General features: G+C 46.3%; 1 protein-coding gene across 4 annotated transcripts in view; it reads left to right on the top strand.

Annotated features, from left to right (window-relative positions):
• Nucleotides 1-820: 820 nt before the first annotated feature.
• The window catches only part of LOC130188077 (septin-9-like), an 84155-nt gene continuing 57704 nt past the window's right edge, over nucleotides 821-27271 (top strand). Inside the window, exons 1-2 of one of the 4 annotated variants that reach the window (XM_056406148.1) lie at nucleotides 821-1090; nucleotides 10271-10333. In XM_056406148.1, coding sequence (XP_056262123.1) covers nucleotides 1069-1090; nucleotides 10271-10333 — 85 coding nt within the window. In that variant the 5' untranslated portion in view covers nucleotides 821-1068. Of the gene's footprint in view, nucleotides 1091-10270; nucleotides 10334-13770; nucleotides 13826-20653; nucleotides 20988-27271 lie in introns of those variants that run through there. The other 3 variants (XM_056406145.1, XM_056406147.1, XM_056406146.1) reach the window with 3 other exon arrangements.

Below are 27271 nucleotides of genomic sequence, written 5' to 3'. Positions count from 1 at the left end.
CAGTTTAGTAACAGTGTCTTACTTTCTGGTTCTAAATCTATCAAGTTGATACTTGGCAACACAACCACTGACAATATAAATCTTGCTTGCTTGAATCTGACAAAGCGTGCTCATACTTTGAAGTCTAAGTCTCTGGATGTGGTTCTGGGTCAGCCTGCAGGTCCACTCACAGCTGTCTGATGCTTCTGCTGCAACGTCAACGTCCCAGTACTGGCATGTTTTCACTCTTTGAAAACTCCAAAAGGCCTCGCAGTTGTTTTAACGAGAAAGTGTACTCTCCGCTCCCATATAGTATTCTTAGTCAATATGATGCCTCAAAAAAATGGTGTGATTTCAGCTCTCGTTGAGGGGCAAACTCAGAGAGAGAGAGAGAGAGAGAGAGAGAGAGACTCCAGGCAGCAGCCACCAGAGGTCTCTGCAGCTCAGAACTGTAGCTCCTTGTCGCAGCTCGTGAATCCCAGTTTTAAAAACACGAAGCAGGCCACAAAGTTTATACTAGAAACAAAGCGTCCACACACACACACACGCGCGCGCGCACACACGCACACACGCACACACGCGCCGCCCTGCACACACTACACGTGTGATGTATGGGTCTGACTTGCATGCAGACCCATGATACATATGATCTTATGTATATTTTTAAAATATGATTATCAAGTTGTACCAGAGCAGCAATCATATAATTCACGAGCACAGCCAACAATATGTCTTTATTCCGCCCCCCCCGTATCCGTTAACCACTCCCGCTCCTAGACTGGGCGTGCGTCAGGAGGAGTGCAGGTGTGACTCGATCCATTCCCAACAGACTGTCTCCCTAAGTGGTTCACGGTGGAACTAAAGACGCGGGAATAAGTTCAGAAAGCTCAATAAGAAGTGATTTACTCAACAAATTAATCAACCTGCGCCCAGGTGAAAGCTGACAGTGTCAGTGGAGAGAGAGAAAGAGGAGGGTAAGACAAGAGAAAAGGTTCAGGGACGCGCTGAGGAACCGGATCGACGCGTCAACCGTCACGATTTTCAAATTGCAAAAGCAGTGAACGACCGAAAGAGGAAACGTCTGCAACCATGAAGAAATATTCATATTCAGGTAAGCGTGTTGCTCTTAGTGTTTGGTATTTTGTTGTGTTAAATATATGATCCGGGTGATTGCCTCTATTGGTGTGCGCGTGCATGAGGGTGCCCGAGAGGGAGGCGTAATGTCAGGTAAGTTTTTTAGCAGCAATATTTGTTTTCCTGGTTCTTCCTTCACAGATGGGAACAGTTCAAACTTGTTTTTAATTTCCTTAAAACAAGACTCACACATGAATCTGTGGTAAAACATTTCATCTCCAAAGGCCAGGAGATCTCTTCTAGTCGTACACATATGACGTCATGACAGAACGGTGCTGAGCTCTATAGTTCAATTCTTTTTGGGCCCTGAAGAACATAAAGAAGTTAAACGTTTATAAAAACTGACCCTGAAACAGAGACGACATGGGGTGCACACGGATTGTCTAGGATTAATTTGCGGTTGGTGGAATAGAAAAATAATAATATGACAATGTCACTATCATTAGACCGTTGTTAATCGGTTTGATGGTACAGTCCATTCACTCCTCCCCGAAGAATCACAGGATTTATACATCTGCATCAACATAAACCCATTTATTCTGAGGCCGGCTGGATCTGATTGTGGTTATTGCGAAATGTGTGTCTTAAAAGATGCGTAGGTTGTCATAACCGGGTACGAGAACGTTTGGAGCTTAATTCAGACGTCTGGAAGACGACGTTGTGGTGGTGCAGGTCTGTTTGCTCAAGGACCCTTCAGCAGACATAGAGGATGGAGTCACTAACCACGATGGCTGCTACAAACAGTCCATCACTGCTGCATCCTTCCTGACTGATACTTGTGGCATCCTTCTATCTCCTTCCCTCCTTTTTATGTCTCTCTTGTCCAACTCTTCCTCTCTCCCCGATTGCCCCCCCCCCCACCCCTCCTTTCTCTCCAGCACTGCTTACTATCGCTTCCATCTTCTTGGCCTCCTTGGCCTCCTTGCCCTCCTCCCTCCCCTCTTTATGTCTCCTTCTCTTCCCTCTAAGCTCCGGCTCAGTCCAGTGTACACAACCCTATCCCGCGGAATGCCGGCTTTCCCGGTTCCACTTCCCAGAGTCTTTGTGCGATGGAGCGTCCGTCAGTTTTCCGTCGGAGCCAAGCGCATGTTGGGTCATGCCGCCTCTCCTCCTCCTCCTCCTCCTCTTCCTGTGTATGTGTGTGTCTGTTGGTGGGTGTGTGTTCTCCCTCTGCTGTGCGACGACGTGTGTGGAGCTGTCACATTCTTTGTCAGCGCTCAGCTCGGGGAATTGTCTCATAACAAAGTGTGTTTTTCTGTGTGCGTAGGCTCGTGTGTGTGTGTGTGTGTAGGCTTGCGTGTGTGTGTGTTGTGAAAAGTCCTCCTCTGTGTAGGGGTGTTTAGACAAGCATCAGAGGCGTGTAGGGGTGACTTTGAGTGAGGAAGGTCGGCCCTGTGTGTGTGTGTTTTGTAGACAAATACCCTCACACACACTCACATACACTAACTGTGTATCTGGCGCATGTGAAGTTTAAGTTTTAGACCTTATGTATAACCATCTGTGGGTATGCCGTTGTTTCGGGGGGGCGGGGGAGTCTGTGTTCACTCAAGCACCCTTCACAGCTGCTCCTGGAGCCGATCCCCGCCTCGTACCACCACTCCCTCAAGTCATCAGGATCAATGAGTAACCCGTATGAAAACAGCCCACTGCAACACACACACACACAACACAATCATTATTGTGTACACTCCTCCTGGTATGTGCTTTTATGTCCTACTCAAAACAAACACACATACAAACCTAATTCCACTTCTCGTACCTGTGATGCCTCCCTCGCTGCATGATGGCTTTTGGCCTGTTTATACTGGAGAGTCAGCGAGGCTTTGATTCAGAGCCTTAAGCTATTGTTAGATTGTAAATTTAAAGTCGAGCTATAAACTGTGTTGAGACATATTTGCCCTGTCATCTAGCAGAGCATGCCGAGGATGGTCTAACCCTCAATTTGGCTTCCTAGAATGGACTAATAAGGTATTGGAGCACGTGGACGTGCTCACGTGCAGTAGACTCCTCTGGTGGGTTTTACTTTGAGACATAACTTTGGAAATATTAGCCAGAAAAGAAAAGTGCCAGGGTGCAACTGGTTGGAAGTGTAGCGTCAGACTGGAAGCGAATTAAAGACATTTAAAACACCAAAATGATGAATTGGTTTGATTTTGGTGGTTTTCATCGCACCAGTAAAAACAAAATTATTCTTTTCTCCTTCTACATGTGTCTGTTTTCTCTTCCTAAATGTTCACTTTGGCAACTGATTTTGAAGTTTTCCCCAACTGACTGTTAAACCTCAGACATCTTAGCAACCATTACGAGGAGGCAGCAGATCAATCGAGCCTTGGGTTTCCTCCACATGTTGAAGTGATGTGCATAAGGCTGGTCATACTGTTGTTTTCATCATTTCCAAAATAAAAAAATGCAAAATTAAACAGTCTGTTTATATACTCAAATGTTGGCTGCAAATGTTACTATTATTATAACACAACGTGTTCACGAGGACCACTTTGTACGCCACTCTACTGTATAGATGGTGTCATTGATGCACTCTGGAATGTGGCGTTCCCCTGGCTGCAGGAGGCCTTCAGTAAAGGATTGCCTCTGCTGTGTGTGTCCTCCCCTCTCAGCCATGTGGAGCCTGCTCTGAAGTGTCCACTCTGCTCTGTGTTTATTATCTGCAGCCAAGAATGCAGCTCTGTGCTGCTGCTGCTGCTGCTGGGGGTGTCAACTGATACTGCAGGCCCGAGGCCAGGAGAGAGCCTGTAAAACGATAATGGCAGGCTCAGAGAGGGTCTGATGTGTGGTGGAACATGTGCACCAACATCCAGACACGGGTATTAGAATGATGAAGTGCACGGACATGCACGTGTACACTTATTTCAATAATTCATACAAATGTATCGCTTCGAATGCCTCGAAAATATATACGTGACCTCACATGTTGAGTTCATCTGATTATCATTCATCTGTATTTTATGACAGACTCAGGCTCCAGATAAGCCCGAGCATTAAAAAGAATAAGTGTCGTACAAAAGCACAATACAAGTACATAAGCCTGCTAATTAATGCCTTGCAGAGAGACAGCTGTGCTGAGGTCTGCACAGCTGGGACCGGTAGTGTTTCGTACTAAACATTATGTTTGATGAAACCAAGATGATTTCATCTTCAGAGTCATTTAATTTATAGACTTTATAGAAGGAAAAAGTCCACATTGAGAAATGTGGAAATGGCTTCACCTCTGTGGGCCGCAGAGCTCATGCAGGAGATAGTGACTCCATTGTTTGGCAGGACCGACCTCGTCCTGTCATGACATGAATGAATATTTTATTGCCAATGCTTTAAGTGTTAGTGATTCATATTTGTGAGTGCTAACTGGACCAGAGAATTAACAAGATAATGCATGTAAGCTGCGTGAGAGCCTTATTGTTGGCAACTCTTATAAAACTCATCTAAAGCTTTGTCCAAGATAATCACTCTTAGTCTTAATAGCATAACAACTACCTGGGAGTTGAAGAAAAAACATTATTTTTATTGGCTCAACTGAACTGATGGCGGAGGATTTCAGTTTCAGTTCGTTCAACTTTATTATACATGAAAGTTCAAAAGCAGAATTGTAAAATTGATGAGACACACTGTAGGCAATAATGACCTGTAGGACTGTTTTTCATTGACTTTTTGAGACAGCCTTGTTCTTTTAATGCTCCAACAAACACATGTGTATCCAAGCAGATGCACAGCACACAGCGTCGGAAATACACGAGAGCAAAGGGCAAAACTGCCCCTAAGAAATATAATGTTGCCCCTGATATCACTAGGTGAGAGGCAAAAGATGCCCCCATAATTTCCTCTAATAATTCTGATAGATTAATAGAGTTTTGTTTTTGTTCTTTGTTTTATTTGTCCTATCTGTATTGCCTGTACTAGTTAGATACACACAAAAAATAAATATATATAATTTTGAATTATGAAAAAAGAAAGAAATAGGTTATAATTGTTAATAATTGTTAAGAAGAATGTAATAACAATAAATAACCACAAGGAAATAAGAATAACATTGTATATGATTGTCTGATTTTTTTCTTCTTTTTTCTAAAAATCTAAGAAAACATTTAAATCTATAGCCTACTGCCTAATAGTCTTATTATTGCCATTTCTATGACACTTACTCATATACTGTAAGCTTAACCCTTGTGTTGCCTTAGGGTCATTTTGACCCGAATCAATATTACACCCTCCCCCCTCTTTAGGATTAATTTGACCCCATTCAATGTTTAATGTCGGTGTTCTTTCGGTAGTCAACAAACAAACATAAAGTGCCTCACACTTAAACTTGGAAAACAATATTAATTCTAATAATTTTCTGGAGGTTTTAATTGCTGGCGTCAAATTGAACCCAAAGGGTAAATTATGTTAGTAAATATAAAGGTAACAGGAGGGTGAAACATTGAATCGGGTCAAAATGACCCAAAGGCGGGGGGAGGTTGTAATATTGATTCGGGTCAAAATGACCCTAAGGCAACACAAGGGTTAAATAAGTATATTCACTATTTTTGAACAAAGGTTAAATGTTATTTCACAAGTTTCAAAAAATGTCCCCAAATTTCTTTTTAAATGCCCCTGGATTTCAGTCAGTGGGGGCAAAAATGTACCCCTAAAAAAGATGTAAATATCCTACCCTGACAGCGCACCGTGTGTTTATTGCTTCAGTGTCAGACTGACGCTTGTTTAGTTGTCATTCGTCACCACTTGCTGAAATCTCTTTCTTCCATCTTTCTGACATTTCTCAACATGCACATACACACAACAGCCCACTCACCCAGTTGCTCACCTATGACATACAGTAAAAACATGTTCCCTGGGGGAGGTTTCAACCCATAAAGCTCTCAGGACTGACTCTCTGGGTTTTAATTAGAAGGAAGGCCGATCCTTATCTGCCACACCAGTATTGTTTTATATACCGCCGCAGTATCCTGTCTCACCCTGGCATAAAAGCACTTTTAATACGATGTGATTTGGGCTGGTGTTTGCATTGTGAAGAGTACAGAGAGGTGACTGCGTGTTTGTCAAAGTGCTGTTGGTTTTCAATGAGCGCGGTGAGTGAGGAATAGGCTTCGTGTTGAAAGTGCAGGGTAGGAAAAGGTGTCGCCAGTCCGTACCTTTGGCGCCAGAACAACGGCTATTCATTTGGGAGGAGTGCAGTTCAGGGTCACGGACAATGTTTTTCTCTGCACTATTTCTGTGGCGTTTGAGCCTCCCTGTGTTTTAAGTGCGTGCTCGGTGTGGTCCTTACTCCTTATGAGTGCATCCAGGTAAAAAGGCCCTTTCGGGGCTGTCAAAACAATCTTGAAAAATGTCTGTCCTGCTTTCTTTCTTTTCTTTTCTTTCGCTCACTCTGTTCCTCCGCACCCGTCCATCCGCTCCCATCTCTTTCACAGGCGCGGTTGTGAAACGGTGTGTTTGCAGTGTACCCTGAACATGTGTAATGAGGGCACAATGGAACAGATGAGGGTGAGCAGAGGGAATCAGGGCTGAGTGGTGGGAGTGTTCCACATAATGACTTTGAACAATTAAATGATTGTGATGTATGATATTGTCATAAATGACATAACGGCATTTGTCGGAGCTTCATGTGGAACAGATATCAACTTATCAGTAGGGCGGGTGCTGTGAATAAAGTCCTCTGTCACTGTATATGTAATTGTATATTGCAATATGTAATCTATATCGTGATACATAGTAGAATATCATAAAATCTGTTGAAAAATGTTAGTAATAATAAAAATAATCAGGCATGAAGGTCTGCTTTTAGCTTATCCAGTGGAATTTTTTTTTTAATCCCTCCAATAAGGCAAGTTAAAGTGATAGCTGACTTCTAAGTGTTACGTGTTTGCTAAAGGTTGTTTGAATGAATGCTTATATGTGTCAGTATGTCACCCTGATGGCAACACAACCGTGCCAGATGCACACAACTTCACAGATGTGTCATTGAGATCAAACTGAAGGCCAAGGTCGCGCGTAGGAAAGATGGTCTCTACTTATTAAAGAAGTTTGAAAGAAAACACGTCCCATCCTGACGTCGTTGATACAGTGTCTACCACCCAGTTGATTAATGCTTCAACCAAAACACCACCGAGCCCTAAAGGGAAAAGTTGAAGTAAAAGAGGACACGCGAAAAGCGAGGAAGGAAAGAAAGAAAGAAAGAAAGAAAGAGAGGAGATCGTTCACCTCCTACGCAAATAAGACACGCCGTGGCCTCCTTGTGCAAACACACAAATCTCAGGTAGTTGTGTGTGTGTGAAGGAGACAGAGCATGCAATATACTGCTTGTTTTGTAAATCACTCCACCCTTGAATGCGTGTCTGTTTGCAGGCCTTCAAGTGTGTGTGTGTGTGTTTGTGTGTGTGTGTTTGTGTGATAGCTCTTGTGTCTCAAGTACGTTAAGGGCTGCACCCTCTGCCCTCTGTGTACCTGCTCTAGTCACCTGAGACCAATAACTAATCAGTTGACATGTGTGTCCGGGCACATGCACTTGACCGGTCCTGTTACACACACAGACACACACACACACACACACACAGGGCAACATAGAGCAGAGCACTTGACATCAATCAGTTGAGGCCGATAGCAAATACCCAGGCAGCAATGCATTCAGCCGGGTCCACAATGTGACTTCAACACCTCAAAGCACTGTCACAAGGAGCATATGACCTCAGAAGAATACAAATCCCCTCAAGGGGAAAAAGACATTGATCTTACTGTAGGAAGATTTTTATGAAAGCGTTTCAAGCTGTGTGTGTGTGTGTGTGTGTGTGTTTTGTGGCCCCAGACAAGACTGAGCAGGTGAGTACACAGTACACGCACACGTGCACCTTTTTGCCAACATACAGTTTAACTTTTCAGGTGTCACTGTTTTTAAGCTCACTCACTGTGATTGGCTGCTACATATTTGTTTGCTTTTTGTCTGTCAGTACTTTGCCCTCACTTTAAACCACACAGCTATCACCTTATCATCGCGACTCTGTGGCGTTGTTACGGCTTCTGTGGCGCATCACTTTGTTGCAATGGTCCATTTTGGTTTATTCAAAGCACTTTGTGTAGTGTGTGTGTTTATGTGTGTGTGTGTGTGTGTGTGTGTGTGCGTTAATTATCTGTTCACCTCGCCTCTCTCAAGCTGTAGCTAGAAAAGTAAATAGACACAGGCATGGTTATAGGCTGCTAGGCTTGAAAAACTTGGCTGGTTCTCATTCGTTGCGTCATGTTTCCACTCACACACACACACACACACACACACACACACACACACACGGCTCCAGCACACGTAGGAAGTACACGCTCGTATAACAGTCCGATGGCGGTATCGCATGGCTCAGGGTAGATTAATGATCTGAACTCAAAGCAGGAAAAGGGGTTGACTCTTTGACTATTGCACCTTGAGACAGTCTGAATGCCCAGTTAGTGATTTAAAAAAGTAAAAAAATATCTCTCCGAATCAACAAAGAAGCCACAAACAGTTCTGTTACTGACATGTTTCTCGATTTTAGATCAATACTTACTGTAAAACCGTTTTGCTGACATTTGAAGTAGGAGCCACCTGAATACATTTTATGATACCACACACACATATACACACACACTCTATTCACAACCTTCCTAACCAAAAAGGACTATTCCACCGCAGCCTATGTCTCTTCTGCCTCAGATCGTCCTGAAACAGACCCCAGCTGGCCAATCAAGGCGTGACGTTGGTGTTATTGTCGGATTGTTCTCTTTCATAAAGTTACAGAAATAGTCAGACACAGTCCCCCGCCCCAACGCCCAAGTCGGCAGAGTGGGCTTCTGATGCTGCTCGACCTTCTGAGAAGTATTTCTCAAGAAAAATACTGGAAACTTTTATATTTCTCCCACTCAAGTCACAGCGTAGTAAAATACGGGTCTTTGGCTTCCCTGGAAGGGACATGAGCTATTTAGGAGAAGCACTATTGTCATCTGTTAAATTAGTTTCTTTAATTTACTTTCCTTTCTCAAAAAATGAACTCTCTCTCACACACACACACACACACACACATTCTCACGTCTACCAGTCACACAGTGGCACATTCGCTCCCTTTCCCTCGGACCATCTGTCTCCGGGGCGACCAGTGAGTGCACAGGCGGAAAACCACCGTGTTTACTAGCAGAAAATGAATGTTGTCCCGTACACTGATTTGCGGTAGGAAGTATTTCTCAGAACTTAACAACAGGATGGGACAAGTGAGTCACCAAGGAGTGCGACTCATCTGAATCGCACTGACGGGGCTGACTCAGAGAGGAACAGGCGAGCACCAGTGTGTGTGTGTGTGTGGGGGGGGGGGGATCTAAGAGTGATGCAGCATCTTGTCATCGCACCATCACCTGTTCCAGGAACAGGAATCCCTACATGTGGACCTCGAGGTGGCGCTAGAGGTGAAGTAAGGGGATCACCAAAGCCCTGAAAATCAATGCTATAATAAGATAACCGTGGCAATATTTCCCCTGATTATTCTAACTCTTACTGGCCCTCACTGTGATTAGCACTTAATGCTAAATGACCTGTTGTGTTGATTGATGCGTCGTATCTGTGAGTCAGTGTCTCTGCTCATTGATTAGGCGTACTGAGTACTGTTTTACATGAAAACCCAGATTCAGAGCCCCGTGCTGACCTTTAACGGTTCTCCATCAGCACGTTTACTTTCCTGATGAGCAAACGAATGTGATCGGCTGGACACACACACACAAAAGTCTTATAGTTGAAGAGTTGTCATGCACTTGTATTAATACACTATTTCATGCATTTTCTATCACATGCCAGTTATTTCCACATCATCCTCACAGTTCTAAAAATACAAACAAACCACAAATTAAATTTAGAAAACTTCTGGCTTTCCTTCTGGAACAAAATGGTGTCTTGGTGGTCAAGTAGTAATAGCAGCGAACTTGAAATTATCAGCTGTTTTCTCCACATGACAACTGTAGATGATTTGGCCTTGAGGAGAATGTGTGGTAGCTGTTTTCCACGAGGTGCTCATGCTTGTTTTCAGATAAATAACTCATTACAAAAATGATGTGTGGATGAATGCGTCACGTGACACGTGTTGATTACTTTCCAGAAGATGTCACTAACTTGTCCTTCTGTCTTTTTCCTCATTTACAGGGAGATCAACCAGCACTCGGACAAGGAGAACCGAGAGAGAGGGATCTGGCATCACCAGCCCCAGTAAGTAGACTGTACCCGTCACTCCCATACATTCAGCACACGTAGTGCACGTCTACTGACGGAGCCACGTTCATTTAGCATCCATCCAGATGTGGTCATTGTCAAAGTCATGCACTGCCCTCCCCGGCTTCCATTGAATCCCTCACTGTTCCGGTGAAGTATTACCAAAGTCTGTGTCATTGACCCTCAGCGGAGGGATGTGGTAACGGCGAGGGCGGAGCAGGCCCTGTTTCCTACACAGATAACAGCTGATAGCAGGTAAACAGCAGATCGCAGGCGCAGTCTGCGACGCAGCGGGATGGCACCGCGTTTGACAAACAACAGGAGACATTTGTGTCTCGGTGCACGTGCTGATGTCTGAGTTGCCATGTCAGCGTCTGTGTGCTTCTTTCTTATCGACAGAAGACACGAATGTATCTCTGGTAAATGGGATGCTGTCTGTATGTGGTCTTGTCGACTAGACCAGGTGACCTCATAAGATGACATCATTGAATAATTAAGCGCATTACTTCTTCTGTCACTCGGGTACACGAAGACATCAGACATGTATTTGCTACTTTTAGTTTTTAAGTCTTTCTATTCATTTTTGACTGCAACATCTTCGCAATATTCATTGCATATATTTGCAATACTTTCTAAGATATAGTTTTCTATATTTTCTCATGATTAAAAAAAAAAAGTGTAATTACAAAATGTGCACAAAAAAAACTGGTTGCACTTCGGTGTGTATCCACATGCGTGGGCGTGCACTTACCTCATACACAGCGTCGGCTCACCACTGAGGTTTCTTCTAGTGCAAGAGCACCCCGTGCGGGGAGCTGTGTGTCGTGTCTTTGCAGGATGCAAGCCATGACATGCATCATGACATCATTTCCCATCCTGTTCATTTTGACAACTTTGAACCAAAATTGCATAAACATGCAACGTCCCCATTTGTGATCTGCGTGTGCTCGGAAATTGCTTCTGTGCAACCGGCCCCAGGATGTGTGTTCAGCCCACAGAGGGCTGAGGCAGCAGACCCATTCTGACCGGGCGTGGCGCTTGTTCTGTCGGACGTCATTCATAAAAAATTAGCTTGTATAAAACAAACAGAGCTTCTGAGAGCAAATGAGGACAGCAACATCAGGGCCATAAATAAGATATGAGTTACAACGAGTACTTCCTGCTGCACAGTCTAGATATAGAAACAGCTTCGAAATAAAAGTGATGAATTTGGGTGAGTCCTTGTCTCGTGTGTCTTTCTGCCTAAATACCCAGAAAAGAACATATATTTATATTATTTTACTTAGTGGACACAAAATTCCAAAATGTTGTGTCTGCTTAAAAACTTTTAAATCAGTTTTCTGAACCAGAGGGACAGGCTAATGAGTGAGTCAGACACACACACACACACACACACACAAACACCCTGACAGATGCAGCATGCAGCGGACACACACACATACAGGTTGTGGGGAAGTGCTCAAGGGTGAGGATAAGGCCCTGCTTGTCAGTAGACCTCCCTTGCTTTGATGCAGTCGCCACGGGGGTATGTGTGTGGGTGTGTGTGTGTGTGTGTGTGTGGGTGTGTGTGCATTTGGAGGTAGATGCCCCATACAAAACATCTGCCAACAGGGCAGATTTACGAGCGAGGCGAGTGTTTGGGAGGATACTTTACTGTAACCTCAACTCATGACACACACACACACACACACACAGACACACACGTCTACCCAACACTGTCCCTATTGTTGATCTGTGTGTGGTTAATTCCCATTTGGCAGTCAGCAGATCATGCTGTGTTGGTCACACACAACTTGTGCTGATCAGTCAGACGTGTGCATGTTTACAAGCTGAAGCAAAATTCTTTGAGTTTTCTTCTAACAGTTATAATAACATTATATTAAACATCATATTACAAATAAATTACTATTGTAACATTCAATAACGATCCAGCAAGCTAGACTTATATTTCATTTGTTTATCTTTAATCTATTTTGTGAAATGTTTTCACCTTTATTAACTCCGATCTGAAACAAGAGCATCCCTTCCCCCTTTAGTGAGACTTGACAGCTTTGGCAGCAACATTATAAATTGAATGTGTAAAGTATTTAATAAACTGGAGGGAGTGAGCGCTCCAGCCGGATCAGCTTCTGTCATCTCGGTGTTATCGACGGTCTGAGTTGGAACTGCATCGTCAGCACTGAGCTCCTAACGAGCCCTGGATCACTTGGGAGTCGATCCTTCCACTCACCTCCTGACAGGTTCGTGGACCGTGTTCTTCTCTCTTCTTATGGCGACGTGCGAGCAATCGCAGTTCCAAGTTTTGGCCATTTGGGTCCGCCAGTGTGCCCATTTCCCTCCCGTCATCACCCAGTGCCCCACAACTGGGCAGCTGGCTTTAATGAAAGAATGAATGAACACGAGACGAGAGGTTAAATAAAAGGAAAACAAGCGCACGCGCAGGTGAATGCCAACATGAATACACACACACACACACACACACACACACACACACACGCAGATCAACACGCAGTACACAAGGGCACTGGAGTAGTGTGTGTTGCACAAGACGTCAGACGGACATGTCTGAGTGTGTTTGATCTCTCTATCGGAGCTCAGACGCTCGCCCTGTGGCCTCTGACCCCCGGCGCAGTGTGAGGGACGTGCCAAAGGTCAGAGGTCATCTGAGTTTCCTGAACACAGAGACGGGTCTTAGCAACATTTCAGAGCCAGGGCTGGGGTCTCTCCAATCTAACCAGTCACTCTTTCACTCTTTCTTTGTCTCAAATATTCACTCTGGCTGTAATCCCCCCACAACGCCTCTCCTGTTAAGTCTTGAAAACATTTTAAGGACGTATGTTTTGATAGAGCCCCCCCCCCCCTCGCTTCCCACCTTGTATTGTTTTTGCGCGCCGGTATTATTCCATCATCCTTTCACACGTTTACAAAGGCAGATTGCCCAATTCACGAGGAAGTCCAGGCGGTGTTTGGGGAAGAACTTTCACTCCTGCTTGACAAGTTTTGTTGTCAAATGCATCGCACACAAGAAACATTATGAGTAAGCAGGCGGAAGAGTCCAGCAGGTTATTTTAGTCTGTCCATGTCACATGGTGGAGCTAATGGTTTCTACTTTCAAGATACAATGCTGCTTCAGTCAGAGAGAGAGAGAGAGAGAGTGTGTGTGTGAGTGTGAGAGAGAGAGGCGAATGCAGCATATGATAAGCACATGGCAATGTCGTAATTCTGAATTCATTAGCAAGACACACTGAAGGAATCAAACTGGGGAGAGAGAGGGAGAACAGAGAGCCGGAAAGGAAAGAGAGAGAGAGAGAGAAAGAAGAGGAGGAAGAGGAACGAGGGAGGGAGGGGTAGAGAGAGAGAGAGAGAGGAGAGAAAGGGAAGTCCAAAAAAAGAAAAAGAGGGAGGGAGAAAGAGCGTGGAGTCAAAGAGCAGACACTACATGTGGCTGTGGTGGGAGTGATCTGGTTATGGAGGGGGACAAATTCTCAGGTAAGACAAACTCTCAGCCCTTCTGCTTCTCTTCTGAACGGACAACAGAGTCCACGGTTCTTCAGTCTGTGCCTTTCGCTGTGATCGGGTGTCTGTTCTGTACGAGCCTGCCTCTACTTTCCCCTCCATGGTATTTTCCACTCTCTCATTCTGTCCCGTTTGCTGACTGCATGTTTTCTTTGGGGTTTTGGAGCCGGAGCTCTGCAGGATCTGTGCAGCAGCTTGGCGGACCTGATTTGGCGTTCCTGTCTGTCTCTGTCCTGTTCTGTTTGCAGGCTCTTCTGTCTCTGTTTGTGTCCGCCATCTCACCCCCTCAGCCCCATTGTTTCTAGTTCAATGTTCTTGTCTTTACAGGTTGTCGCTCTGTTGCCACCTCTTTTCCATTCCAGTCTCCGCCTGCTTGTCTTTACATACTCTCATGTTTTTAAGTTCACAAGACATTCATTCCATGGGGACAACAACAAAAACACGTCCTCGAGGGCGGATTCGTGGTGAAGTGACACAGAGAGAGCACTTATACTTCAGAGACATTTTACTCCCTCTCTCTTTTTTCTCTATCTGCATTCTCCCATTCTTCTTTGGTGTGAAAACAGGAAAGAGCTCTGTTTAAACAGTACTACTCTTGTCCCTCGTGGCACATCAATCAGTCCCTCCTTCAGCTAACAGAGAGAAAGCCCTGCTTCACTTCACCAGTAAGGTGAAATCAAAATCCTTACTTTTTCCAAACTGCCCCTCTGACGCTGCTTTCCCTGTTCCTGTAAACAAAATGCATTTTGGATTGAGAAGAGTCGGTCTGTGTGTTTAGGCGTGTTGTACATTATGCTGAAGTCATTAGTGAGGCAATGCTGTCTGCTTTTTAATGCTATTTTTACGAGCGTTAGTGTGTGTTGTTAAAAAGGTCATTGGCGTGAAAAAACAACAGACCTGTGGTGTGAATGGTGAAGCAGCGCCTGCAGCAGCATATGTGTGTGTGTGTGTTTGTGACCTAGCATAGCTTGTAGCACCCAGACGGTGTGTGAAATCTGGATGAAGGTGAGATCACTGACACGTGTGTGTGATGGAGGAATCACCTGTTTATGTTTATGTTTTGAGTGAATGTTCACTGGACTAAATCTGCGTTTATACGTTCCAGTGTGTAGTGTGTTTGTGTGTTTTGAGTATGATGTTACGTAGTTCCAATCACACTTTCAAACTTTTATAATTGTCTGTGGTCCGCAGGTCCGTCTTTCAATCAGAGGATTGGGGGTTCAATCCCCGCCTCTGCCCTCGTCGATGTGTCCTTGAGCAAGACAAACCCCAAATTGCTATTTTCGTATGTCAATTTGGATAAAAGGGTCAGCTAAATTAAATATAATGTAATAATTATATTATTATAATGGTTTGATGCTAACACAGTCCATACAATATGCATGACAGTACATAGAGTCTGCATTTATAATATAAATAATCATAATAATCTGAATAATTGTGTGGCGAAGTAGAGGCATCCTCCTCTTGTGGTCTATTGGCTTCTACTGGCTCACATCACATGTTATAAAATTGTATTCAAAGCAGAACAAACAGAGCCTCTCTCCGATGTTATGTGGACAAATCATTTTTGTTCACTCGCTAATTTTCCTCCTACTGTGTTGGTGCTCATGTGCGAGGGTGCCTTTTGGTTTCCTGCGTTTTCTCCACACATGAATCAACAGCGGTGACGCTCTCGATGGAAACTGGCCATCATCCACACAGAGACTGAGAATGGAGCGTCTGGGGCTGACGTGTCCACACTCACCCCAGCTCGGTCATCTGAGGATGCCTCATGGAGGCTCGGACTCACGACTCTTAGAGCAGCTTCGGCTGACCATATGAAGCTTTAAGGAATTCAATGAAAGATATCTGTGCTGACCATATGAAAAGTCAGATGTAAAATCAGCTTCCCCCACCGGGTGGAGGTGCTGAGTTGATTTTCAATGTGTTGTTATGTCTCTCTCTCTGTTGTGAACACCAACACAAGTCAACGCTTGCTGTTTTGGGTGAGCCTCCCTGGGTTTGAGTAACCTGTAGGTTAACAGGGAAATGTCATTGAAGGAACTTGTGGCCACGTTGCTTCACCATTGGCGTTGTTGGGTGAGTTGCCATGGCAACCGCTCTGAGCAGAACAACATGTGAGGTACAGCCAGAGCAACGCGTATGGCGACCACAATGCAGGCCTGTTTACGTACTAAACAGTGTTATTAGATGAGAGAGGCAGAGAGATCTGTGATGGGGGACAGCTGCTCGCTCTATTTGACATGCGTGAGGGAACACATACACACAGACACACACACACACACACACACGTATAGACTGTGTGCAGGCAGTCGATACACTTACACAGGCACACTGCAAAGAAAACAAGTGAGCAAAAACTAATTGAGGAGGGGGTATGCCAGCGTGCATGTGTGTGTGCCCGTGCATGTGTGTGTGTGTGTGTGTGTGTTCAGCCATGTTTCCAACAGGTGCTGCGTTTGATTAAAGTTAGCAGAGCCTGGCTGGGTGCTGCTGTTTAACATTCGGTGAAGAACAGCTGCTGTCACTACAGCTGTGCACATGCTCTCAGAAGCTCCTTCGCCATGTGGGCTCTGGGGCCACGCCAGGGGGGCTTGAGTGTGATGTTGTGAAACTGCCTGACCTGCTCCCCCAAATGTATCTTGACTACATTTACACTTCAGCAAATAATACAGACTATTACTCGTACACTTCAGATGTGCAAGTGTTCACATGTTTGAACATATTGAAATCCGCACTGTAGCTGAGAGTACTGTCCTGTACTGTCCTGTACTGTACTTTACTGTACTATCATGTCCTGAACTATCCTGTTCTATCATGTCCTGTACTGTCCTGTACTATCATGTCCTGAACTATCCTGAATTATCCTGTACTATCATGTCCTGAACTATCCTGTACTATCATGTCCTGTACTGTCCTGTACTTTACTGTCCTGTCCTCTCCTGCACCGTACTACTCTGCTCTCACCGCTGCTCTCTTTCTGTGTCTCTCTATAACTTTCTCAAATCTTCTTGCTTTCTCGTTTCCATTGAAGCCATGTCAGATCTCTCCCAGGGCAGAGAGTTGACCGGCTCACCTTTTCCCACCTTTCCCCATGCTCTCTTTTCTCGTTTAGTCAATCTTTCCCTCGTCTCCCCTCTGAAGTCTTGAGCCAGGTAAAGTGGCTTGTTATGTAGGTTGCCATGTAAACAGAGCTGCAGTAACTAGCCAGCCACGTCCAAAGTTTATACACATGTACAATTGAACACACAGATTCAATGCACGCACGCACTCGCGCTCAACACGCACCCATGTGACCTGATCCAGATGGCTTATTTGACATAGCCTAACTCATAGGTAAGCTGTCTGCATCTAGGCCAACAACGCTTTGGTTGTTTTAGGATGAACTCTGCAGGATGTTGAGGTTTCCTCTGTAGTTGACATTGGTAATGTTTAAAATAACAACGACTGTCTACACCTGACTTGACCTGAAATGAATCGCAGATCCTTATTTACACTGTAAAACTGGCATGTGCTGGTCATACTTGCATTTGCTGTAACATATACCTTTAAATTATATCATGTTACTTTATTGTTTTTTTATATTTAACTTGTTATCTATACAAGTGCTTTACGTTTTCATAGACGGATTAGTATTGGCACAATTATTGACAGGGTTAAAGTGTTTTCCCCTCTTCCACCTGCCTCTTTACTGGTGATGACAAGTAGGTCAGAGGCAGATGCGGTCAGATGTTGGAGGTGAATCAAGTCGTCGCATCCTCCAGTTCAGGTGAATCCTCTCATCACACTGCCCGGTGTGTGTTTGGTCAAAATTGAGATGTTTCTCGCAGCTACACATCTCAGATTCCAGCGATATGCAGGAAGTCCGTCCACCGTCCCGGGCCGGACTGCAGGGGAGGGAGCAGACTGGCGCCGAGGCATGTGGACCTGTTGGCGCGCAGAATGACCGCTGTTGCCCTGGCATTGCCCTAGCAACTGCCACAGCGGCGTGGCATCCGTTTATAGAAGTTATCCTCTCCTCCTCCCACTCGGCTCTTCTCACTTTTCAGCTCTCATGAGGGCAGGAACCTAATTCAGAGTGGTGGTGGTGGTCTGGGTTTCTTTAAACAGTAGGCGGCTGTCTCTGTCTTTCTTCATCTATATCCTGCAGAGCAACATAACGCCATGCAGCTGCCTAATCAAATACACAACAATACACAAATGTTCAGGAAGCCTGAGGCCCCCAAAGACTCATTATCTATAGACATTAGTAAATGTAATTACAACAATTTTTGATGAGGTGATTTTAATAGTTTTGACAATGCTGGAAAAAATACAACATTATAAAAACTTTTAAATCACAACCAGAAAATCCCACAGATAGCATTTCTATCTCCTCATGATAATTATTGGGGTAATGTTGTGTTCGTCTCCTGCGTCGCTTCTATAAATCCCAGTTCATCCTCACTGGGGACAAAGAAGACTTTTGTTGTGTTTTAGAGGTAACCCCTTTATTCATAAGGAAGATAATCACGGCGCAGCAGAAAGAAGAGTCGCTGTGGTGGAATTCACACCACAAGAAGCTAAAGACATGACCTTGTATAACCTTTCGCAATCTTGTAAAAACATTTAGGCTCTTACATACCGACATACAAGGCTAATGTTCCGATAGTGGCAGATTAAACTGTTTTCAGAGCAGTGCGTTGCATACCGCATCACTATGACTGTGATGTGAATGGAGTTCTTACAGATGAGGTCGGAAAACACTGTGACAGTTGTTACAGCAGATTGAATTAGCGCCGCCTGGGCTTGCAGGGGCTCGCAAGGATATGCAGAAGAAGGAAGTGTGCTTTTTCTATTTGTGTGTGTGTGCGTGCGGGTGTGTGTGTGTGTTTTAGTGAGTAAAGGGCAGATTCCATGCATGTGTTGCCTCCTGGAGTGTGTGCGTGTTTACAAATCTGTCGTCTGTGAGTGCATCTGAGTTTAAGTCTGAATGTGAGTGTGTGTGTGTGTGTGTGTGTGTGTGTGTGTGTGTTTGCGTGTGCCAGGGAGTGCAGGAATCTGACACTGGTGTGCTGGGCAGGACTCAGTGTGTGGGTGGAGGGTGTGTCTGCTGCAGGATTCTCTGCATTTATCTATTTCCAGATCGCATTACTACATGCTGGTGACACCGCTACCACGAACACGGTCGGCCACGGCAACAGGCCGTGTTTATAGGAGCCACGCTGCCCCCTGCTGGAGAAGCTGATGCAGTGTCAGATATTGTGGGGTTCATACCTCAAGGAAGAGTGTATGCTCAAATATTCTACAAATCTACATGATAATATCTAGGTGAGCCAATTGGATGAGTAAGATTTCCTTTCATAAGTGTCCCAGCCAGCTACATGAAATGTGTTTAACCTGTCCTGGTTTTGAAATGGTTCAGTCACATGTCCAGTTTCCATGTTTGCCATCATTTTGTTCTGCCGATTAGAGAGTTTTCTCTTTTGCATGATTTAAATGCGGGAAGATCAGATTGCAGGTTTTGGTACAGTAAAGCCTCATATTTGTTTTTTAAATCTGAGTGTTTGTGGATTTGTGCACATCTGTGTTTATGATTGGTAAACATAAATCAACAGAAAACGCAAACCTCGATTCCAATGTAAGCAACGCATTGGCAGTGAGCTCTGCCGGACGTGCAAGATTTAAGTTCTAAGCGCTTTACGATGAACGATACATGAGACAACAAGTATTTCTTTTTTTCTGTCGCTTTACAGCCATAAGGATTTATTCCAGCTCCAATTAAAATGGTTTTCTATTATCTCTCTACTTTCACATCTCCCCAAATGCATTTTTCATTTCACGGATCTTCTCATTTTTCGCTTGGCTGTTGCTACCTCTCAGACGTGCACTTCTTTAGGAAGCGGTGTTTGAAGCTGGAGAAGAGAGCTGTGAGCTTTGTGAGTAGTCTCCTAACACACGCACACACACACACACACACACTTAGTGCTAACTGTCCGCTGTGGCTGGTTACGGTTCTCACTGTCTGTCGGACGGCTGTGAGACAGCAGTTTGTTTTGGTCGGAGTGGATTTGCTTGTGCATCATCATCATCAAAATCATCATCTTTACCAAGACAAGTTTATCTTGACATGCATTCATTGGACAACTACTATACATGCACACATCCAGATGCAGAAAAACACACAAACAAAAAATGGCATTCCCCCCGACCCCAACACACACGCGCACACACACACACACACACACACACACACACACAGCCTCATTCACATGGTCATTAAGTCATTTGGCTACTTATTTATTGATGTCTGCCTCCAGAGCGACTGAGCGTGTCAGACGATCTTCTCCCCGCCTGCGTGAGCCTGTCCTGACCATATTAGTCCATAGTATGATGCTGTCTCCACTCTGGATTTATTTATCTACCGACTGGGACTTTTCACTCCATCCACATAAAGAAATGTTTGGATGGAGACTTTGTTCGGTGTGACTTAGTGTTCTGATTGATGTGCTTATTGCAGGTCAACGTTGGCCTGAATTTACAAAGTAGGACTTTTCGTGTTTCATCAGTGGCCCAGGGCGTGTTCGTCACGAGGTCCAGGCCACAGGAAGTGCGATTGAATGTTGCATGTTTATACTTTGACTAGCCCAGTCAAAAATCAGAGCTTTCACAGAAAGCAACCAGTCTGAGAGGACGGCTGCAGAAGGGGAGGGAGGTATGGAGGGAAGCAGAAAAGGGGGGAGGGAAGACATAGAGCTGGGGAGAGAGAGAGAGAGAGAGAGAGGGAGGGTGGGGGGTTGTCATCGCTCGCTCATTCCAAGCTCTGGAAGTTGAGAAGGAGGAGAAGAGAAAAATAAGTTGCTGCTTTAAGAAAGAGAGGAGAGATAGAGAGAGGGTTAGGATCAGCGAGCTGCGCAACTTTGTTTCCCCCCCCCTCCCCTCCTCTCTCTCTCTCTCTCTCTTGCATGGGCTCCTAATTTGGGATTTGTTTAAAAGCGGGACTGCGCCTCAAGAAGACTTTTCCTGGCTGGGGAAAGGGAACCCTGCTCCCTCGCTCTCGCATTATACACACCCGCACATACTCACTTGCTCCCCAACATGTCTGACTCCACTGTCAACGCTCACTTGGAAGGGATCCTATCAGACTTTGAAGGTTAGTTTCTGTCTGTCTTGAGCTCTGCTGGTCCGCCACCTTTCTTCTTCTTGTCGCTCTTTAACGCTGCCATGAGGACACTGTCGATGGCTTCCACATGTTTGATTGGCACAGAGCGGATCTGGAAGGAAAAACAGAGAGTGCGAAGGTCTCCTTGACGTCTAGCGGTGAGCCGTGGTGTTGTTGAAAGGGAGATCATGAAATCATGCTAAAAGTGTTGCTTCTGACGTCTCTTTCTCTCTTGTTGTGATGCGTGTGTGCGTGTTTGTTGTGGGTGTCGTGTGTGTACCTTGAGTTGTGTCAAGGAGAGAAACGGTGCATTCCGATTGAGCCTCTCTGAAAGAGCAAGCTGCATGACAGGGAGGCCATACGTCGAGCTCCCAGGAGACAGCGACTGGCCATACGGCTGTGAGGGGAACACCTGGCACACCTCCCCCCCCCCCTTCTCTTCCCTCTTCTCCCGCTCGTCCTTTTCATCTCTCTGCCCCCTGGCCCACAGATTCCCCCTGTCATCCCTCTCCTCCCACTCGTCCTTCTCCTCCACCTCGTCGTCCAACGGCTGTGCTTCCTCTTTCCTCTCTCAGCAGCTCGTCCATCCTCAGCCCCTCTCCCTTTGGCCTGGCTGCTGTTGGATGCGAGGAGGGTGGATGGGGGTTGGTTTGACAGGCCAACACCCCCCCCCCACAAACCCACCCCCCACACAACCTGTCTGTCTATCTGACTGTCTGTCTCCTGACTCTCACAAACACATAGCCATTAGGAACGCATCCGCACTTGTCCGGAGCTGCTCCTCTGTCAACACCAGGTTGCTTGTGGTATGTATTGTGATTCTCTCTCCTTCCCTTCAGGTCTTTAAACTGCCGGCTTACACAGGGCAACCGAACGGAAAGATAAGTGGCGTTCAGAAAAGAGAGGCATCAGGGGCGAGAAAGTGGGCTTTAACCATGTGGCTGCAAGTCATGCTTTCAGACAGCCCGCGCTCATGTGTAACACCAACACACTGGGTCACTGTTGTGATTGTCAATGGTGTGTGTTGCCCTTGGCGGGACTGAGTGGGTGGTAATACCTTTGAGTCACCACGATGCACCGTGATGTATGGCTCTGTGTGGCACACACGCAGCAGAGCGCGAGTCCTCAGGAAGCTGATAAGAATCCGGGTCAGAAAGGAGAGGTCTCGCCTTACAGTAAAGGATTATCTTCGTCATGGGCTTTCTCTTTTCTTTCTCTTCACACATTCTAACATCTGCTTTCGTGAGATTAGACATAGGTAATTAAGTTGAACAACGTTGCTCCTTTTGAGGCAACCTGCAAAAAGCATTGTTGTGAATATATCCACTCATATGGTTATTATGATGCCGCAATGGCTTTTTTTCAGGGAGTCCATGTCACAATCGAGGAGCTGTCACTCAGAATCATCCTCCAAAAAGACTTTGGTTGTACTTTTAGTCAGCTATGAAAGCTGATTCTAAGGCGAGGCTATGCAGCTTTATGAAAGGAGAAACAACACAACTTTAAATAAAACACACCCTTTCTTAATGCTGCACGCTCAGGGGCGTTGCTGCTACTGCCTTACTTGGTCTGGTATGACAAGCAGCTTTTGGAGGCTACTGTTAACAAAGCTTTGATGGACACTGTTGTGTCGTGGATAAAATAGTCAGCTCACTGACTTTATGAGCGCTCTCCACTCGTACTTCTGCTACACTTGAAATGTGACACGCGTGCACGCCAAGGCTACTGTAAGCTTTTCAGTGGATTTGTGAATGAAAGTAGGAATTTCTGTCATTTAACAGTGTGTCTATTAACCGTAAGAGATTCAGGCTGCCATGCCCTTGGCCGATGACGCCAGTGAGAGGCTAAAGGAGACAGAGGACAGGATTTTGTTGCTCATGAGGCTGATGACCTCGGCTGTGACTTCAAGCTCACAGACTGACTCAGACCATTGACCGGGCCACGGGGTCTTCCGCTCAGCAGAATGAACACACACACATTCATACAGTGTCATTTTTACAGCTCCTTGAAAGAGGCCTGTTGTCTTTCAAATTGGGTTTCCCCGCTCAAGTTCATCAGATATACTGCTAGATTAAATACCCCATCACACAGATATTAACCAGATATTTGGCTTTTCTAGCAATGGAACCCAAACTCTGCCACCACTGCTGCCAGGCTCTTTTCTTTAATGTATTTTCCTGTCTTCCTCTGTGTCTCTTCGCTGCATGTTAAGGGCATTCACTGGTCCAGTGAAAGGAAATTCCACAGGAGTTGATTTCTGTGGTTGGGGAAAATGTCGGGGTAGGCAGAGGAGGCGTGGATCTGAGCGCAGGGCTTTTATCATTTATAAAGAGGCCACATGAAACATTTAACCCTGAAAAAACTTGTCATTCCAGGTTGCTGCTTTCACTAATTGCTCTTGAGTCATCTACAGGACCATTTTAACAATCTCCTCTAAATTAGAGGACCCACTCTGTTTTTGGACAATAATCTTTTCATGGTGACGGAGACAGATTTGACAGAGGATCATAGTGGGATTTTTCAAAAGCCTTTCGAAATGAGAACCGCCACTTAGTTGCGGCTTGGGATTTTTTCTGGGACTTTCAGAAGCTTTGGTGTAAATATTTATTTTTGACAAAGAACAGAGCATTAACTGTGAAAGTTTGAGTTCAGTCTTGTGTCAAAACCTCAGAGACATAGCCTGTATGTTAGAGGGAGGAAGTGTCTCCTGACAGAGGCCGATGAAAGCCGTCCTCGGGAGCTTTCTTTGTTTTCTTTTTTTGCTCTTTTTTTTTCTTTTTGGACCATTTTCTTTTTTTCTTTCTCTTTTTCTTTTTTCTTTCTTTTCACGTTTGTCTTCTGAATTTTTCTTCTGGACCTCTTAACTCGGTTTCGACTCTTCTACATCTGTATTTTGAGTGTACACGCAAGCTATCAATACCTCCTAACATAACAAGCGCTTGGCGAGCTCTCAGACTGCAGGCCGGTGTCAAGCGGAGAGGCAGAAGAGGGGGTGATCGCCACAGCTAAAGAGAAGGTGAACATGGGAGAGTGAGGTCTTTGGGAGGGCTCTTTGCGGAAGTACGATACAAACTAAACCGAGAGTCGATCGGGTGAGAGTCGTCCGAGAGAGCGAGGCGAGAGCTCGCGCTGTGCTTATCCGCTGGAGATGACTGCCGTGATCCACTCAAAGGGCTCTCCTGGGCTTCACACAGAACAGTGGCTGGCGGCGGACTATCCTCTGTGGGCGGCTTTGCAGAGCTTTGCAGGGTGGTGATGTGACAGGGCGGTGGTGGGGCGAGATAAGTTCTGTGTGGGATCGCTGTTATGTGTTGGCCCGTGGGCCCAGCCCGGACCATGTGCTGTGGAGAGCGCACCTATTCCCAGCATTGAACTGGTATGCGAGGGCGCCCCGCCATTACTTTTTCACTGCTGCAGTCTTGGTCGCTGTACACTGATTGCCGTGCCGCCTCTCATCACTGGCTGTGACTGGATCCACACACCACAACACTGCTCTGTACACCATCATCTGGGAGCATTTCTGCCATGCCTGGTGACTTAAACCTGCCACACTGGGAAAAATAACTGACCTTCCATCAATGCACAACCCTGCCCAAACTAGAATCATAAACTCTGGACCTGCTGTATGCTAATACTAAGGACGCATCGCCCGGCTGACTTTGACCCGGTGACTCCACTCTGTGACTTTCCTCTGGTGAACGGAGGTATGGAGGCCTGGGCTGGAGGAGAGGCTGTCCATGTGGACCAGGACTGTGACCAGGTCGCTAAGAGAACGGGTCTTGATGACTACTACGAACGAGGACATCATGTGGTGTGGACAGACATCCATGCACGGACATCAATACTGCGTCCCACACCACCATCCCATCACGGACACGCGCTGCTTCCCCTTCAACACCAACCTGATCACCCCTCACGCTGGGATTGAAACATGAAGAAAAACACAGGGCTGGAGGCAGGGAACTCAGGTGAGCAGCTTTCGAACCTGAAAGAAAGGAGAGCTGAGGGCTGCCAGACAACTACAGGAGGAAGCTGGAGGGAGAAGGCAGCTAAAGGAGGCAAGGTGCTTGGAGACAGCCAGGGGCTCCTGTAGGAGGGAACGAGTGGCAGAGCTTTTTAACTGGCTGGGAGGGAGGAACCAGCAAGGGGAGGCTCACAGCCAGGGCCAGCACCCCTCCTCCTTTCCACCTCACAACACACACCTCCCTCTCTCCTCCTCCACCCTGCACACCTCCACCCTCCCCCCTCTCTGTGTCGCCCTGCAGGTGAGAAGACAGCTGGGGACCTGGGCTCAGCCAAGAGAAGACTCCTCACCAGCCAGAGCCCGGGGTCCCCCTACCATGGGCCCCAGCCAGCTGGGGACCCTACAGGCAGCTCTCACCCAGGGTCCTGGGACCTGGGAAGTCGGTGCTGTGGGTGTCCTCGCCTGGTCCCTGTCCCCCTATCCCAGCGCCAAAGTCACCTCCTGCTGGAAGGCGCGCCAGCCACCGATGCCTCCAAGGTGCCCAGACTGCTCTGCTCTCCACCACTGAGCCCTCACCTGGCATGTGATGATCGTGCTGGAGAGGCTGGTCTTGGCCCACCTCCTGCCGCAGGGTCTGTTGATCGTCGGACCCCTGCGCCATCACAGTCACCTCTGCAATGCACCTGGTGCTGTCCGCTCAGTCGCACCTGTTCAGGAACCGGTGGATGTGTGACGTCACTCCTGTGAGAGTCACTTTTGACAGTGCCAGTCCAGTGTATTTAGCGCCATCCGAGAAGCTGAGCTGGCCTGCGTGCCAGTCTGGATCTCGACTACAGCACAGGAGAATGGGCGCTGTCTGGTACCTCACAGTGTGATGTCAGTTTGGCGGAATGGTGCGTCTGCTGTCTGCTCCTTCAGTCTGTTGTTCTGTTCTCCAGGTTAAACTGTGACCTCCATTGTACAGTCTGCAGTGGCTTCTGCATGCGTCTGGAGTGTGTATTCTGCAGGGTGTACTCTATTGAGCAGGGCAGGGTGTTAGAGTGGGATGGAGCGAGAGGAGGAGGGGGGCGATGGTGTGGTTGCTAGAGGGGGCGCCAACCACCGCCACCTGAGTGGTGTGGTGGTGGACTTCAGGAGGTGGTGGACTGTCTGAGTGTCCTGGGACCTGCTACTGGGACGTGTGTGGGGTGGAGGATAACACATGTGGGAGGAGTACTGCTACTGAACCGGAGCATCAACAGATTGCTGAGGAAAAGCCAACATTGACGCTGTGTTTAAGAGAGGGCTTGTGTCCTTTTTCGTGTGCAGCAGATGTGATTATTGTGCAGCAAGATGCTGGAGTTAGTGTGCTGCACTTTGCCATTGTCTGCTGGGGGAGCAGCATTGTCTGCGTGGGGAGCAACCGGGCCGAAACAACAGCAGTCTTGGCTGTTCTGGCTCTGCCGCTGGCTCACAGCACCTGGAACAGACCTGGAAAGGGTGGAGGAGAGGTTTGAAGATAGTGGATGGTGACAACCCTGGACAACACCACCCACTCTCGGGACAGACCTACAGGACACAGAGGCACTCTCTCCTCGCGCTCCTCCCGAGATACAGGACAGAGACACAGGAGAACATTCGCTGTGAGGCTGAGCAACAGTTCACTCTTGCCAGATCCCCCTAACCCTTCTTATATTTTGTTGTTTGTTTTTATTCTTGTGTGTGCTGCTACTGACTCGACAAATTTCTTTTGGGATTAATAAAGTATATATCTATCTCCATCCTTATCAGCGTTGTCAAGACGCTCTATACTCACCGGCTCGGACAGGTTTCCTGCTCGTGACGCCAACAGCATCAGAGCTGCTGGGAAGAACCGAGGGTCACTCTGAGGTAAAGTGAACACTGAAGGTCTTTGTTGGGATTTCAAGCTACTGCTTGCCGTTTTTCTCACTGTTGGACATGCAGAGTGAGAGCTGCACTGATGCCAACCCCAGGCAAGACCCCAGAGTTAACAACAGGCTCCATGCTACGGCTAAAAACAAATAGCCCGCGTTGAAAGGTTTTCTTTTGTACATTGAGTAGAACAGGGGTTTTTTGTTGTTGTTGGGAATGGAAAGCAAAGTTAAATAAAAGTATTTGACAACTGTGGCAGACACTTCCAGGAATGAAAGTTGGGCTTTAAAACTATATTTAGGGGCCATATGCTGTTATTCCAGTGCTCCACAGCACTATTTGACATGAAGAGCCTTTTTAGGCTACTGTGGTAAACTACAGACCATCTTTACAGAGAGTGCTCAACATGTCAATCTGGCTACATTGCAACACGTTGACT

Source organism: Pseudoliparis swirei, chromosome 23, assembly GCF_029220125.1.
Source record: "Pseudoliparis swirei isolate HS2019 ecotype Mariana Trench chromosome 23, NWPU_hadal_v1, whole genome shotgun sequence".
Lineage (NCBI taxonomy): Eukaryota > Metazoa > Chordata > Actinopteri > Perciformes > Liparidae > Pseudoliparis > Pseudoliparis swirei.
This window is presented reverse-complemented; position numbering and strand designations above follow the sequence as displayed.